Source organism: Xenopus laevis, chromosome 9_10L, assembly GCF_017654675.1.
Source record: "Xenopus laevis strain J_2021 chromosome 9_10L, Xenopus_laevis_v10.1, whole genome shotgun sequence".
Taxonomy (NCBI): Eukaryota; Metazoa; Chordata; class Amphibia; order Anura; family Pipidae; genus Xenopus; species Xenopus laevis.
Window position 1 is genome coordinate 47,713,306 of NC_054387.1, and position 16,253 is coordinate 47,729,558.

At 41.4% G+C, this 16,253-nt stretch overlaps 1 protein-coding gene across 2 annotated transcripts in view; it reads right to left on the bottom strand.

Annotated features, from left to right (window-relative positions):
* rnf157.L (ring finger protein 157 L homeolog) overlaps positions 1-16,253 on the bottom strand; it is a 44,024-nt gene that overhangs the window by 17,065 nt on the left and 10,706 nt on the right. For both annotated transcript variants that reach the window (XM_041576163.1, XM_018235350.2), the window contains exons 4-11: positions 8,983-9,071; positions 7,539-7,685; positions 5,711-5,828; positions 5,493-5,559; positions 2,976-3,019; positions 1,761-1,808; positions 1,607-1,678; positions 918-1,077 (exon numbers count right to left, since the gene is read on the bottom strand). In XM_041576163.1, coding sequence (XP_041432097.1) covers positions 918-1,077; positions 1,607-1,678; positions 1,761-1,808; positions 2,976-3,019; positions 5,493-5,559; positions 5,711-5,828; positions 7,539-7,685; positions 8,983-9,071 — 745 coding nt within the window. The remainder of the gene's footprint in view (positions 1-917; positions 1,078-1,606; positions 1,679-1,760; positions 1,809-2,975; positions 3,020-5,492; positions 5,560-5,710; positions 5,829-7,538; positions 7,686-8,982; positions 9,072-16,253) is intronic.

The window sequence follows — 16,253 nt, forward strand, 5'->3', positions numbered from 1 at the left end:
TATGAGATATGGATTGTGCTGATATTGTTGATAATTGTTGTGGTTCAAAGGCATTAAGGTTTCTGTACGTGTGGGTAGAGAGAGATGGTTGTGAAGGTGCAGGTGAAAGCAGTATCTGAAAGGAGAATAGATGATGGTCAGACAGAGGGTAGGGAGAGTTAATTAAGTTGGATGGGCAGCATGAGTGGCAGAATATAAGGTTGAGAGCATGACCCTCGATGTGGGTAGGTGAGTCGGTCCACTGAGAGAGACCAAAAGAAGCTGTTAGAGAGAGAAGTTTAGAGGTGGCAGCAGAAGCAGAGTTGTCAATGGGGATGTTGAAGTCCCCTAAAATGAGAGCAGGTGTCTCACTGGAGAGAAAGTATGGAAGCCAGGCAGCAAAGTGATCCAAGAAGGTGGAGTAGGGACCTGGGGGGCGATATATGACAGCAACACGCAGAGAGATTGGAGAAAACAAACGTATGCTGTGGACTTCAAAAGAAGTGAAGGAGAGAGAAGTCAGTGTAGTTAGATTTTGAAACCTACATTTGGGGGAGAGAAGAAATCCCACCCCACCACCATGACGGCCATCCGGTCTAGGAGTGTGAGTAAGTGAGAAGCCTCCATAGCAGAGGGCAGCAGGTGAAGCAGTGTCTGAGGGGGAGAGCCATGTTTCAGTGATTGCAAGAAGGTGAAGGGATTTAGCTATAAAGAGGTCATGGACTGCTGTTAGTTTATTGCAGATTATTGCAGATTGACCGTGCATTCCAGAGGGCACAGATCAATGATCAATTATATGTACAGGTTTTTTGTTACCTTTCTAAAAGGAAGTCCTATAGCAATATGTTAAATATGCAAAATATTTCATAGGTTTAATGTAACTGTAACCCTGGCTGGCATATTAAAAGAAAAAATCCATATCACTTGCTGGAACTTACGCAGCCTACAGATAGGGCAGTTACTGGCCTGGTAGCGCAATGTGTCGGCACAGGCATTACACAAACACAGGTGTCTGCAGGGCAGGATGAGCGTGTCCCGGACATCAGACAAGCACACCACGCATTCCGCACTGTTGTCACTCACTTCATCTTCAGCTACCTGAAAATACAGTGTGTAAATTATATGTCATATAATTGGACCTTCCACTAATTTGCACATACACAGTTTAAGGGGGTTGTCTATTAAGGTGTGATTTTTTTGTGGTGTCCGTTTAAAGCTGAAACCCCCCCCCCAAAAAATAAAGATGCAATTATTCCGTGATTTATTATGCCTGTTCCAAGTCTGAATCCGAAAATACACCATCTAGAACCTGCTTAATTCATGTAAAAGTCAAACATGAAAAATTATGGTTTTCCATTTTTTTAACTGATAAATAAGAGGAACTTGTGGATTTTAGTTTGGTTGGTCTTTTTTATCAGAAAAATTTTGGAATTTGATAAATAACCCCTAAGTGTACAAGGTGTGGCTACACACCATTTGTCACCGCAAGCAAACACGGAAAACTGTTGGCAGCGTGTTCCCACTGTGGACAACTGGAAGTGCAACAAATAAAGTCTAGCTGCCATCCTTATGTAGGGCAAAAATCACTAAGGTTTGGCACAGTCATAAAACCCACTTAAGTACACACCTTGGAGTCCTGGCTGTTATATTTATTCTCAATACCGTAGATTTCTTGCAGTAAGTAACTGACTCCGTCCACCTGTGAGAGGGGAGAGAGTGGAAAGTCAGTAGCTGTCCCCCCATGGATAGTGTGACATCCTTAGATAACCCCTAATCCTCACCACTTGTTTCTGCTTCAAGGGTTTCACACAAAAACTGCCATCGGCATGCTGCGAAAACAAGAAAAAACAATGAAGTGAGCACCGGAGCGGCACTAATGTTGGGTCACTCATCAGTGCAGGCTCTGTGCTTATGGGTCTATGACTGTAACCAGAAGGTGGCAATGCTGCTCATAGCAGACAACACTTCACATGAATTCACTGCTCATGCACCATTAGGAAGCCATGGAATCTCCTTGGCAATACCAAGATCTGGAAATCCTATAGGGTATCAGTCCCCAAATGCATGCCCACTACACTCACTCTTTGTTTTTCCACCTCGTCTGGAAAAATACCTGCATTCCTATATTATAACTTTTCCTCCATATTAAAGGATAAGTAAACCTTTAAAACAAGTGCATGTAAAATTGATGAGAGTGCTATTCTAAGCACTTTTGTAATGTACATTCATTATTTATTTTCTTTTTTTCCCCAAGATATTAAGTGATACATTTACTGTTACTATAAATTTTCCTACAACAGCGCCACCTGCTGGTCAGTTTCTGACCACCAAGTAGTCAAGTAAGTTGTCAGGAGAAAGAAAGAAGTTGGTCTGATGTTCTTCTTGCTTAGGAAAAAAATTAGAAACCTTTCTCACATCTTTCCTAAGCAGAAGATCTTTCTTTCTCCTGACAACTTCCTTGACTACTTGGTGGTCAGACTGGTCAGAAACTGACCAGCAGGTGGCGCTGTTGTAAAAAAAATGCCTTCATATTAACAGTACAGATTTCCCTTGATATCTGGGGAAAAAAAAGAAAATAAACAATGAATGTGAATTGCAAAAGTTCGTAGAATAGCACTCTCATCAATTTCACATTCACTTATTTCAAAAGGTTTACTTATCCTTTAATAACAATAATTAAGCATCATTTTTATCGGCCATGCTGATGCTGATAAAATACCAGCCGGATGGCAAAATACCATTTGCTTCAAATAAGGAGTAATTATATATTAGTTTGATCAAGTACAAGCTACTGCTTTATTATTACAGAGAAAAGGGAAATCATTTTAAAAAATGTGTATTATTTGGATAAAATGTAGTCTATGGGAGACAGCTTTCCATAATTCAGAGCATTCTGGATAATGTTTTTTTTTTTTACAGAATAATGGATCCCATTCCTTTCTTTCTGCCACTGGCCAGATATAAGATTATTGGCTGCACACAAAGTGATCACTCACCTTTTCAAATATCGCCATGAGTACATGGGAGTGTCCAAGATGCTCTGCAAGAAAGAGGTTGTAGTTATGACAGCAAACCAGCCCTAATTACATCCTACAGTCCTGCCAGATGATACTATCACTGCCATCTCCAAAATAGTCACCCCAAGCATGTTTCACTGTGCCTCTATGAGCAATCACAAACACAGAGTAAATACTGGGCCGACAGACTCGCTAAATACAGGATCTGCAACCAAAGACAGGACACCCACTTAATACTGTGTCTGTAAACGCACATCAATCCGGGCTTATTGTGCAGCACTGCCTGCGTGGGTGTGCACGTGCATTTTATCACAGCAAGCAATCAAGGGAATACTGTACTGTGTGATAACCATGCCATTAGTCTCTGCATCACTATTAATAACCACAGAGTGACGGCTGTGCTAGGCTTTCTTTGATAGAGCAGTGTTCCTAGACTAATATTTTATAAATATCAGGGGGGTACTCCAGTCAGGGGCCACAAGAGATGCACTGGTGCCATCTGCATGTTGTGAAATGGATGGGCTTGCAGCATGTGCTGATGTTTGGAAGATCGTGGACGGTAGTGATGTGTGGGTCAGGGTTTCCCTGACCCGCACCCGACCCTAACTTGCCCTGCTCCAACCCGCACCCGCTTCCGGGGGACCTTTTATAGACCCGCCCGCCCCACCGATGGCGTCACAATGACATCACAAAAGGGGCGGGGCGAGCAGACACGAGACTATAAAACTGGAATCCGGATGCTGGCATTTGAAGGTGGTGGGCAGGGAGAGCAGGAGAAGAGCTCAACCCGCACCTGCCCGTGAGGAGCACTGTGAGGTCGACCCAAACCCGCCCGTATCGGGTCGGCCCGCACATCACTAGTGGACTGCGTTGGGGTGCAATGGGTGTGGCCATGAATTGAGCATTTTTATAGGGGCCCCATTATACTGCTTAGTAGAATCTGTCTGAAAGCTACAGGATCAAAGTGCATAAAAAAAGCAAAATGTAGCCTATACACAATTAAGATTTACTTTAACTTAATTAAACATATTGGCAAACACTGTTCTGCAGAAGGAGCAGCCATTTATTGTTTTTATGGCCCCCTTATTCATTATTTTCAAGTTAATTTCAATCCACTGTACCCTTTTCTACCTGCAGATCTATCCTGCAGAAACTGTACTATGCTCAATGTTTTATAAAAAATACCATTATAAAACACAGTGCGACTTCTTTGGCCTCATTTATTTCTGTAAGAGCAGGCGAGTGACAGACTGCAGCAGCACACTGGTCACCAATAAATCTAAAAACTAACAAAGACCCCTGGTAAATCTGTGCGTGCATTCCTTCACCTCTCCCCTGCTTTTACAGAAATAAATTATGCAGAAGTTACACTGCCCACCGCCAAAACTAACTTCTGGTTTAGAAGGCTGGCAACGATGAGATGTCGAGCAACGCACATCAGATCTAGCAGTCGCCTTTTGGGAAAGACAGAGTACATCTGGAAGCTGTGTTTTGTAATTGTTTTTTTTTTTTTATCAAGCATTAATCATAGTACCGTTTCTGAGAGATAGATCTATAGGTGGAAAAGGGTTGAGTGGATTTTGAACTTAAGGTGGCCATACACGTTACAATTACGATCTTTCAGGAAAGATTGTTAGTATTAATACACACGTGTGGAGCTGAATCATCATATATCCAGGTCGAAACAATAGCATTTTACCTGTATTTGACAATTCAGAACTAATAATGTTCGGGTACCTTTAAAGGTGCCCAATCAAAATTTTTCCACCTGCCTGATCGCCGAGCCGAATGATATCCAAGTCTTTTGCCGTTATCGGATGGCTCGTCTCCCACCATACATGCACCAAATATAGTACGAGAAATTCGTTTTGTACAATATTATCTGTGAGTCTATAGCCAACCTTATGCTGAGAGCGTAATGCAACCCCCTCCATCACTTTGTTCCATGGTGAAGTGTATCCCAAACCTTTTTAACTCGTGAGCCACATTCAAATGTAAAAAGAGTTGGGGAGCAACGCAAGCATGAAAAAACTTCCAGGTGGTGCCAAATAAGGGCTGTGATTGGTAATTTCAAGGCCACATGTGGACTGGCAGCCTACAGGAGGGTCTGTTGGACAATACACATTGTTTTTATGCAACCAAAACTTGCCTCCAAAGCAGGAATCCAAAAATAAGCACCTGACTTGAGGCCGCTGAGAGCAACATGCAAGGTGTTAGTGAGTTGGGGATCACTGCCATAGTGGGTGATGCACAGATTCTCTGGAAAGCAGATGGACTTCAAATCCCAGAATCCATCACATCATAATGAAACAAGATATGGGTGGGGTTGTATTACACAATACAGTGAGACTCTTGGGGGGGGGAGTTTAGATTTTCTATATAATCCAACTGAATGAGAACATGTAAAAATGGGCAGTAAATGTCACCAATAACCCCACGTTTTTGAGTGCGCCAAAAAGTGTAAAATAGCATAGCAAGCAACAACACATTTCTCACCTTCTCCTTCCTCCACCACCGCATGGACCACCATAGGGTAAACCTCTCTGTCTAGATCAAACGTCAGCTGAAAAGCACAGAGGTGTGTGCGTGAGTGGAGCATAAAGCAGCAAATATTTTGAAATAACAGCTAATGATACACTTAGCATCATTTTCACCCTGGCAAATTATAAGCCAAGACACTGTGGGAAACAAGTAATATGCTCAGTGTCTCCTACCTCTTCTTCTCTCCATTCAGCAGGGTCCACTGTATGGGAAGGAAAGCAGAACTGCTGGCTGACCCCTCTTTTGAAGTGCACGGTGTCCGACTGTAGGTTACTGGATTTGGGCAGGTAGCTGCAGGATGCATAGACAGATTGTGTAAGGTCAGTGTTAGCATCCAGGGGCTGGCATTCATTGAGACTTAAATAAATTAGATTGGACACTTGCCTATCAGGTACACTGGACAAATGGAGGCATTTATCCCAGCATAATGTTCCATAGCAAACTCCATTATCTAAGTGCCCCAAATCCTCCTCCATTTACTCCTATCATGCACCAACACTGATACATGTAGTCAGGGCCGCCATCAGGGGGGGACAGGGGGGACAAGCGTACCGGGCCCGGGCATGAAGGGGGGCCCGGCAGCGCTGCATTTTTTTGAAGATCCGGGCCCCCCTTACGAGCGCCCGAGCCGTACGTCTTGCCTCTTCAGTGCCGAATGCGGAAGTGCCGAAAAGCCGAAGCCGATGCGACGAAAAGACCCGAAGTCACGGAAAAAGCCGAAGTCCCGAAGTCACGAAGCGCCGAAAAGACCCGAAGTCACGAAAACAGCCGAAGCCGAAGTCCTGAAGCAGCGCAAAGACCCGAAGTCACGAAAACAGCCGAAGCCGAAGTCCTGAAGCGGTGAAAAGACCCGAAGTCACGAAAGGAGGCGAAGTTGAAGTACTGAAGCCATGAGTTCAATTCTACTGAACACCAGTTTGTGTTTTTTTTTTTTTTTAATCCCCTGGCCACCAATGTATTATTTTAATATTCTATAGGCCCCTGCCACCAATCTTTTTTTTAAAACTTTTGTTTTTGGGGCCCCAATTTTTTTTTTAACTCGTAAGGGGCCCCTTGCCACCATTGTTTTTTTTTGGGTTTTTTTTTTAAAAAAAAAATTAATTTTCTTTTTGGTGGCCCCAAATTTTTTTAACTTGTAAGGGGGCCCCTGCCACCAGTTTTTTTTTTTTTCAAAAAAAATTATTTTTTTTTAAAATTTTTTTTGGGGCCCCAATTTGTTTTTAACTTGCAAGGGGCCCCTGCCACCATTTTTTTTTTTCAAAAAAATTTTTTTTTCTCCAAATTTTTTTTTGGGGCCCCAATTTGTTTTTAACTTATAAGGGGGCCCCTGCCGCCAATGTTTTTTTTTTTTTTCAAAAAAAAATTAATTTTTTTCAAATTTTTTTTGGGGCCCCAATTTGTTTTTAATTTATAAGGGGGCCCCTGCCACCAATGTTTGTTTATTTTTTAGTTTTTTTTACATTTTTTTTGTTGGGGCCCCAAGTTTTTTTTAACAGGGGGCCCCTGCCACCAATGTTTTTAAAAAAAAAAAAAATTTAATTTTTTTTTTTTGGGGCCCCAATTTTTTTTATAAGGGGGCCCTGACCATCAATAGCTTTTTACAACTTGTGTGGGGGGGGGGGTTACTTTTTTAGCGCTGATGTCTGTGTGGTCTTTTAACTGCGATGTGGGCGGGATATGGGGCGGAGCTTGGTCGTCAGTGTGGGCGGGGCCCAGGGGGCCCCAAAAATTTTGTTGCACGGGGCCCCGTGATTTCTAATGGCGGCCCTGCATGTAGTCATCAGAGACATTCCTTCCAAAAAAGGCAACTAGATTGATTATTTATCGCAATTACATATGTCACATCTTGTTAGAAAGGCATCCTTCCCTTTTTGATCTCACCAATAAAATGCTCATTACAACTGCAGTACATAAACCCATTATATGTGGATTCTAAAAACTGCTTTTCTCCAGTCACAATGGATGTACTTTTGTCACCATCCTTATTTTCCTTTAATATACCTGGCAATGCCTCCCTGGAACTCCTCAGTGGACTGGTAATATATGGTGATTGCAACTGGTGCATCGGTATCAAAAGTGAATTCCACGTTATAATGCACCTTGGGGCGGCTCCCCTCCACACCTGTGCTCTTTAGCTCCTCTGTGCACCTGCAATGGGAAAGTCACATTTGTCTCAGAACTTGGCTTAGACTGTAGCAATCCTAAAAGCTACTTTCCATATTAAATCCCGCTGTACATATAGCAGCTCTTTTAAATCGCCATTTGCCACAGGGATAGGGGTTTTTTTTGGCTGTTCCTTCCTTTGCTTTGGACCAGTGCAAAGGTGGCCTAACTAGGATTAATAAAAGCTGCAGACAAAGCTTATTGTCTTGTATATGGTGCTTTCCCAACCAATATCAGATTGAAAACACACAGATTACAGTAAAACCAATGATTTTTTGAATACCAGCCTCTAACTATGCACTAGAGATACAGCTTGTATTTGAGGCAGACAGGAACATTTTGCAGACTTAGTAATCTACTTTTCAAAGAAATTCATTTCATTGCACTGTTTTTCCCAGGCTGCTAAGGGCCTAAGGCCTTCCCTGATGGGAGTGGTGCAGCTTTGATGAACAGTGGTTTTCATTAGGGCTATGAGGCAGCTGTAAAGCACATTATGTATGTATGTGCGTATATTTATATAGCACCACTAATGTACACAGAGCTGTAGGATAAATACCTACTGGCAATGTTTCAATCATGAGTTCAGTTACCTTTTCAGGGTAATATCAGTGTTTTCTCCCCAAGTAAAAAAAATACTATAACAACCGCCTTGTTGCGCCCAGTGGGAATCATGTGCAAAATCTGTTTCACAAGATTCTTGTGTGTGAAAAATGCACTTGAGCATTTCCAAGTAAGAAATGAGTAAAGATTTATCATGTCTTTTTTTACTGTGATTCAACATAAGTTGGGGGCAAAAACAGATGGTTTTGTGCAACAGTGTAAAAACAGCTGCACAAGCCTTACATGTGCTAAGTGACATAACCAACAGAAAACTTGAGACTTTCAAACAAAGAAGCTACTGTGACAGCGCTTGTTATAAAGCAAGACAGAACTGTTGCTTACAACGAGTATAAGATAGGATCTGTGCCACTGTGACAGAATGCTCGGTTATAAAGATAGCTAGAATCTCAGCTATAAAGCAGGACAGGACTGCTGCTTACAATGGGGATCAGATATGATCTGTGTCACTGTGACAGAATGCTCTGTTATAAAGATAGCTAGAATCTCAGCCATAAAGCAGGACAGGACTGCTGCTTACAACGAGTATAAGATAGGATCTGTGTCACTGTGACAGAATGCTCTGTTATAAAGATAGCTAGAATCTAAGTAGAGAAATACACAGCTGGTCAGAATAAAGAGTGTCATGCTTTGAGCACATGGTAATGTCGAATATTAAGCCTACCTGACCAGGCGCAGCGTGTCCTTACGAATGTTGATCAAGCTGCGCAGGGTTTTCACTGGCTCCTGTGGGGAAGGGGCTGTATATGGAAACTGTGACGAAAAAAAAAAAAAGCAGTCAGAACTGAAAGCATCATCATATTCAACTACAACTCTCTTATATATATCTCAATATAAAGACATTCTCAGATTGTGGGGGCTGTTATCAGATAGAAAAGTTTTACACAGGTGGTGTTTTCATTCACAGTTCTTTGTTTTATAAAGGTTTATGGAGTATTAATGTCCCCATCATCAATATTCTTGGCAGGAATAGTTCCATGACTACAATGTAGTCATTATAGTTTCATACAGTCATAGAACCCCTCAGTAACTTCTAATATCCTTATAATTTACAGTAGGGGGTACATTATCCCTTATAATACACGAGTGATACTCAGAGTTCCCTGTATAACTCAGCCTGCAGCCTTGTGTCTTTATATGGTCACAGAACCTCTCAGTGACTTCTAATATCCTTATAATTTACAGAAGGGGGTACATTATCCCTTTTAATACATGGGTGATACTCAGAGTTCCCTGTATAATTCAGCCTGCAGTCGTGTGCCTTTATTTGGATCAATGAACCCCTCAGTGACTTTATTATATTATTATTATTATTATTAATAATAATAATAATAACAACATGTATTTTTAGAGAGCCAGCATATTGTGCAGCGCTGTTTTTAATATCCTTATAATTTACAGTAGGGGGTACATTATCCCTTATAATACATGAGTGATACTCAGAGTCCCCTGTATAACTCAGCCTGCAGCCTTGTGCCTTTATATGGCCACAGAACCCCTCAGTGACTTCTAATATCCTTATAATTTAAAGTAGGGGTACATTATACCTTATAATACACGATATCCCTGTATAACTCAGCCTGCAGCCTTGTGCCCTTATATGGTCACAGTATCCCTTATACCCATTATTCTAAACATATCTCTTACATTGTCAAATAAATCAATATTTTCCTCAGCACTAATAGACCTGTCACTGACATTAAATGAATGTTTAATAAAAGAAGGATAAATGGGGCAGTAGAGTGCACAGGACAGTATGGATATTTACCATTATTGCTAAAGCCACTGTACAAACATTAGAACTAATATTCCTTTGTTTTCCCTGGCTGCTCGGTGTGTTATATCTCGAGTGGGTGTATTCAGCGGAGAGCTAGAGATCAGGCAGACAATAGCAGCGGCAGAGTCTGGAGCGGGGATTAGGCTATTAGAGCATGTAAGGATGGGGAGGCTGTGTGCTGCGTCTTTCTCAATTAGAGTCGGCTGAGAAGACACACTAGTCTGAAGGTGACTACATTGCGAGGGGAGAGTGATCTAAAGATAGACGGCAAAAGGCCAAAAATATGAGCACAGAAAGCAGATCAGAATGGCTTTTGTACAAGTCACTAACTGCTCCCTAATGACTGGAAGCAACTAGTGTCAGACACATGCTTCATACCAGCAAAGCCCCCCCCCCCATTTAATTAATAAATACTGCCATATAAATGGTGGCCAAACCCTTTGGACATCAATCAACCCAATAATAAGTTTACATGGACCGGTTAAACGCACATTAGCGAAATACCACATTTAATACCCAGCGCTGTTTTCATCAGACAGGTTTCCGGATATCCAAACAAGCCAGCCCATCTTACTTAAAGGACCAGTAACATAAACAAAAGTTAAAAATATATTGTTTGTACGTAAGGAAAAAAAAAACCACCAAGACACTTTTAAACTTAAAGGAAAAAATTCAACCTGTGGGGGAAAAAAATCGGTACCCCCACCCCAGGTAGACCTCCCTCCCTCTTCCCCCCAGGCTAACTACCCCCCCCCCCGGGAAATGCCCCATACTCTATACTTATCCCTCGCCGCAGATTTGCACGCATCCAGCGGAGTTGCACGCATCCATCTTCCAGCGCTCAGTAAGCTGACTGAGAGATCGTCAATTTTCGTGTAATTCCGCGCATGCGCAGTTGTCACAAACCAGCAAACTGCGCCAACTGTGCATGCGCAGAAATACCGATCTCTCAGTCGGCTTGCAGAGGACATGGAGGATGGATGCGTGGAACTCTGCTGGAAGAATCTGCGCCTAGGGGTAAGTATGGAGTATTTTTCCGGGGAGGGGGGGGGGTAGTTAGCCTGGGAGGAGGAGGGGTCTACCTGGGGTGGGGTACAGGTTTTTTTCCCCACAAGTTGAATTCTCCTTTAAAATTTGCAAAGTCTTTATTAAGAAATAACTTGCCGATTCTCCGCTTGCGCTCCTCTTCAGAAACGGCGACAGAGAGATGATCCATCGTGCGGCGCACATTTTCTCCTCCCTGGCTATCTCCTATAGAAGCCAGGGAGGAGAAATCGAGCCGTGCACAAAGGATTGTCACCCTGTCACCATTTCTGAAGAGGAGCACAAGTGTCGACTTGCATATTTAAAGTTAAATGTGTCTTGGTGTTTTTTTTTACCCCTTTTTTTTTTTTTTTTTTTTTTTTGTTACTGGTGGCCATACATGGGCAGATTTAAGCTGCCGATATGTATGGGGCTTTTAAGCCGCTGATATGTATGGGCCTTTGGTGGGTATATGGGGTAAAGATCCGCTTGTCTGGCAACAATGCCAAACGAGCAGATCTTAAAGTGTATGGCTGGCTACCTTTAGTCTCAAGTCGGAGTTTTCAGATTAAAAACAATAACAGAAAGCCCTGCAAAATGACAATAATGAGGTCATATATATGTAATCCACATTCATTCAGAACATTTTTATCTCTTAGTGCGAAATGCCATTAACATTAAAACCTATGCATTCTGTAACACCACTACACGCATAGTTAGAGTGCTAACATCTTTAGCAGCGAGGTACAATAAATGATATTGACTGCTGTAGTGCAGGGGTCTCCAGCTTTTGGAGCAAGGGACTCACAGGGTTATAATAAACAGCAGCCATTCACAACCTGTCAAATACGTCCCTTTATACAGTGCACAGTGATATCACATGACTCATTGAAACTTGCCATAAAATAAGTATTTTAGAAGTCGCTGCAGAGTCCCATGACCCGTAGAAAAGTACAGCGACCTTTTCATTATATGGAACAGACTATGCACAGACCATCTTTATATTTTACACTAGGGATTACATTGTTCCATAAATAAAAAGTACATAGTGATGTCCTCTATTATAATTGGTGCTTAGTGTCAAATGACTGAAACTTGAATATTATAAGAAGTCATCGTGGAGATCCATAACCCTTATAAAAGCAATAGGCCTGTAGCCTCGCACCTTTATACTGCCATCGAACTTCTTTAATATCCTTGTATTTTACAATAGGGGGTGCAGTATTCTCTGGATATGTCCCCTCAGCTGTCCTAATTTTCCATAATAATTTTTTGAATAATTAATTCAGCAGGATGCATGTAACTAAAATGTAATCAATACGTGGCTCACTATGTATGGGAGGAAATACTAGAAAGTGCTACTTGATTTCATTAATGAGCTTTCAATTTTCTGGAATATAGGGAAGCCAGGTCCCACTGCTGCGTCTCATTAGCAACATAAAGCGATGCTTGCGGATATCTGCTTTATTATTCAATGGAACACAGTACCACACTGCTCTACACATACAGGAATAAGCATATACCCAGGAAAATTGCATTTATAAACAAATATAGGGCAGTTCCTTCTATAGGATTCTTTCTGTGGGCAGGCTGGCTATGTGCAGCCTTGACAGTGACAGTTTAGGGTGAGGAAGCCAACTGGCCATCATGATCATCACTGCACACCACAGAGCAATATATTCCTGTAATATTAATAGGGATTATGCCATTTTGCTCTATCTTCACTTCAATTTCTGACAATAGGGTGTGTGCTGAATCTCGGTAAATGATGGCATAAGTTCAAAAGTGAAATGCATTAGCACTGTATGTAGCTGGCCTGAGGCAACTTTGGGCGACTATTGAAAAGACGTCGCGATAAGTCGCCAGGCGACAAAATCTCCCCGAATCTCCTCGTCTGGCCTTACCCTTAGTATGTTATAGAATGGCTTTCTAAGCAACTTTGCAATTGGTCTTCATTTTTTTTTTTTTTAATCATTTTTTAACTATTTGTCTTCTTCTTCTGACTCTTCCCAGCTTTCAAATGGGGGTCACTGACCCCATCTATAAAACCAAATGCTCTGTAAGGCTACACATTTATTGTTATTACTATTTTTTTATTACTCATCTTTCTATTCAGGCCCTCTCCTATTCATTTCCAGTCTCTTATTCAAATCAATGCATGGTTGTTAGCGTAATTTGGACGTTAGCAACCAGATTGCTGTAATTGGAAACTGGAGAGTTGCAGAATAAAAAGCTAAATAACACAAATAATAAAAAATGAAAATAAATTGCAAATTATATCTGAATATCACTCTCTACATCGTGCTAAAGTTAATTGAAAGGTGAACAACCCCTTTAAAACACAGCTGGACAGCGAGTGCTTCCCATGGAGTGATGCTATGCTATAGGGTGCAAGGAATGTACACAGTTAAATCGGGTTGAAAAAAGACAAAGTCCATCAAGTTCAACCCAGCATCCATACATACACCCCTCCATATTTATATATACCCATATCTATACTAACTATAGAATTTAGTATCACAATAGCCTTTGATATTATGTCTGTCCAAGAAATCATCCAAGCCATTCTTAAAGGCATTAACTGAATCAGCCATCACAAAATCACCCGGCAGTGCATTCCACAACTTCACTGTCCTGACTGTGAAGAACCACCTACGTTGCTTCAAATGAAAGTTCTTTTCTTGTAGTCTGAAGGGGTGGCCTATGGTACAATGATCCTCTTTATGGGTAAAAATGTTCCCTGCTATTTTTCTATAGTGTCCTCTAATGTAAAGTGTAATCATGTCCCCTCGTTAGCGCCTTTTTCCAGAGAAAACTACCCCAACCTTGACAGTCTACCCTCATAATTTTAAGTCTTCAATTCCTCTAACCAGTTTAGTTGCATGTCTTTGCACTCTCTCCAGCTCATTTATATCCCTCTTGAGGACTGGAGTTCAAAACTGCACTCCATACTCCAGGTGAGGGACCTACTTACCAGGGACCTATAAAGACGCATAATTATGTTTTCATCCCTTGCAAGACAGAACTTTATTTGCTTTAGTAGCCACAGAATAACACTGCCCAGAATTAAACAACTTGTTATCTACAAAAACCCTAGATCCTTCTCATTTAAGGAAACTCCCAACACACTGCCATTTAGTGTATAACTTGCATTTATATTATTTTTGCCAAAGTGCATAACCTTGCATTTATCAACATTAAACCTCATTTTCCAGTTTGCTGCCCAGTTTTCCAATTTAGACAAATCACTCTGCAAAGTGGCAGCATCCTGCATGGAACCTATAGTTCTGCACAATTTAGTATCATCTGCAAAAATAGAAACAGTACTTTCAATGCCGACCTCCAGGTCATTAATAAACAAGTTGAAAAGCAAGGGACCTAGTACAGAGCCCTGTGGTACTCCACTAACAACACTGGTCCAATTAGAAAATGTTCCATTCACCACCACTCTTTGTATCTATCTTTTAGCGAGTTCTCTATCCAGGTACAAATACTATGTTCCAGGCCAACATTCCTTAATTTAACCAGTGTAGCACTGTGTCAAATGTAGTGACTGCTCAGAACATTAAGGGCCAAAAACAGCTGCAGACTCACTCTACAACATATTGAAATGGCAGTGTATGGCCAGCTTTAGGATTAGCATTCAGCATGGGCACCTGAACCTAGTGTGACATTTGGTGAGTGCTGTTTGCACTTCTGTGGCGCATTTTGTTTAAATTAATATCAGTGAAACTGAGCTTGAAGGAGAGTCCTTAACGGTGTTAAATTATAACTTAGCACTGGAACACTCAAGATTTTCTTGTTTTTGTAAATTGTTAGCATTCAGAATGTCTACATTGGGGCTAGGAGTTCTGATGGCTCCAGTGACTTGGGATGCAAAATGATCCAAAGGAGCCCCAGGTGGTGGTGAATGAAGGAAAAATGGAAATGTCTCTTAATAAAATATAAGAGCAGGTCATGGTGCTGCAGAGGACAACTGGCTACACAATAAAAGAGAAATTACAAGAGTCAGGAAAGAATGGTGGGTTAGGCTTTCTATAACCATGAAGAACATGGACAGGTCATAGGTTTGAAAATGAAACTTCTAGTACAGATAACTCATGTTGAATGGGGGACTATGTTAGTGGGGAAAATTGGGTCAGGCAAATGTCTACCTGCCCTTGGAGAGTATCAAATGTGAACAAGGAAGAGATTAATGCGAGTGAGGGATACAATAAGCTTTCTATAGAACTCCTGTGATTAATTCATCTCGAAATGCTGGAGTGAATGTGCTTTGGTTATGGAGAGACTGACAGAATGAGTTAGCATTGGGATTGCTGAAGCACAGGAAAAATTAAATTGGTACAGAGGAGAATGTATATCACAAAGCACTGTCTAAAGATGTTAGTGTCTGATATCCTCAAATGTATTGAGGTCACCTTGAGCCATATAATAACGCCTAGCAATGCTGTTAAGCAAACGGCTGCAGAGATAACTATTTGGGCTAGTCTTGCTCTAAACACAGTGGTTGGTTTATCTTTTATCAGTTTAAGCCCCATGTGAGGTCCAACATTTGATCAGGGCTCCTTGGCTAATAATAAGGTTATAGTTATATCAAAATTTTGCTATAAACCGTTGTTTCCATGTATACCCAGGACAGAATATAAGCATAAGCCCCAAAACGAACCATACTTAACCTTCAAGGTAGGCTTCTAGGATTAGGAGAGCAAATAGTAATTTACCAATAGCAATTATATTTACTGATACTCTGCACACTGAAAATCATATAATACTTTCATGTAGATGTTAAAGCTGCTAAGATTGATTAAAAGTTTCCCCAATAATGATATGCAGGTACAGTTTGGGACTTGCATGAAATTCAGTGGATAAAATTGAATGAGAGAAACTGTAACCAATTGTGAGAGATGTTTACGATGAAGGCTGGCTAAAAACATAGTAATGTGTTTTTAAATGAAAGGGCGACAGATCAGAAGTCACCTCTGGATCTTGGTCAGTCTCTCTGGACCCATTCATTCAACCATGACCTAGACCATATAGCATGGCAGAATCAATCACTCCTGCCAATTTCAGGGCCCCAGTTCGGCAGCCACTTGCAATCTGCCTCAATCAGCGCGTACCTGTGATTACCTGTGAAA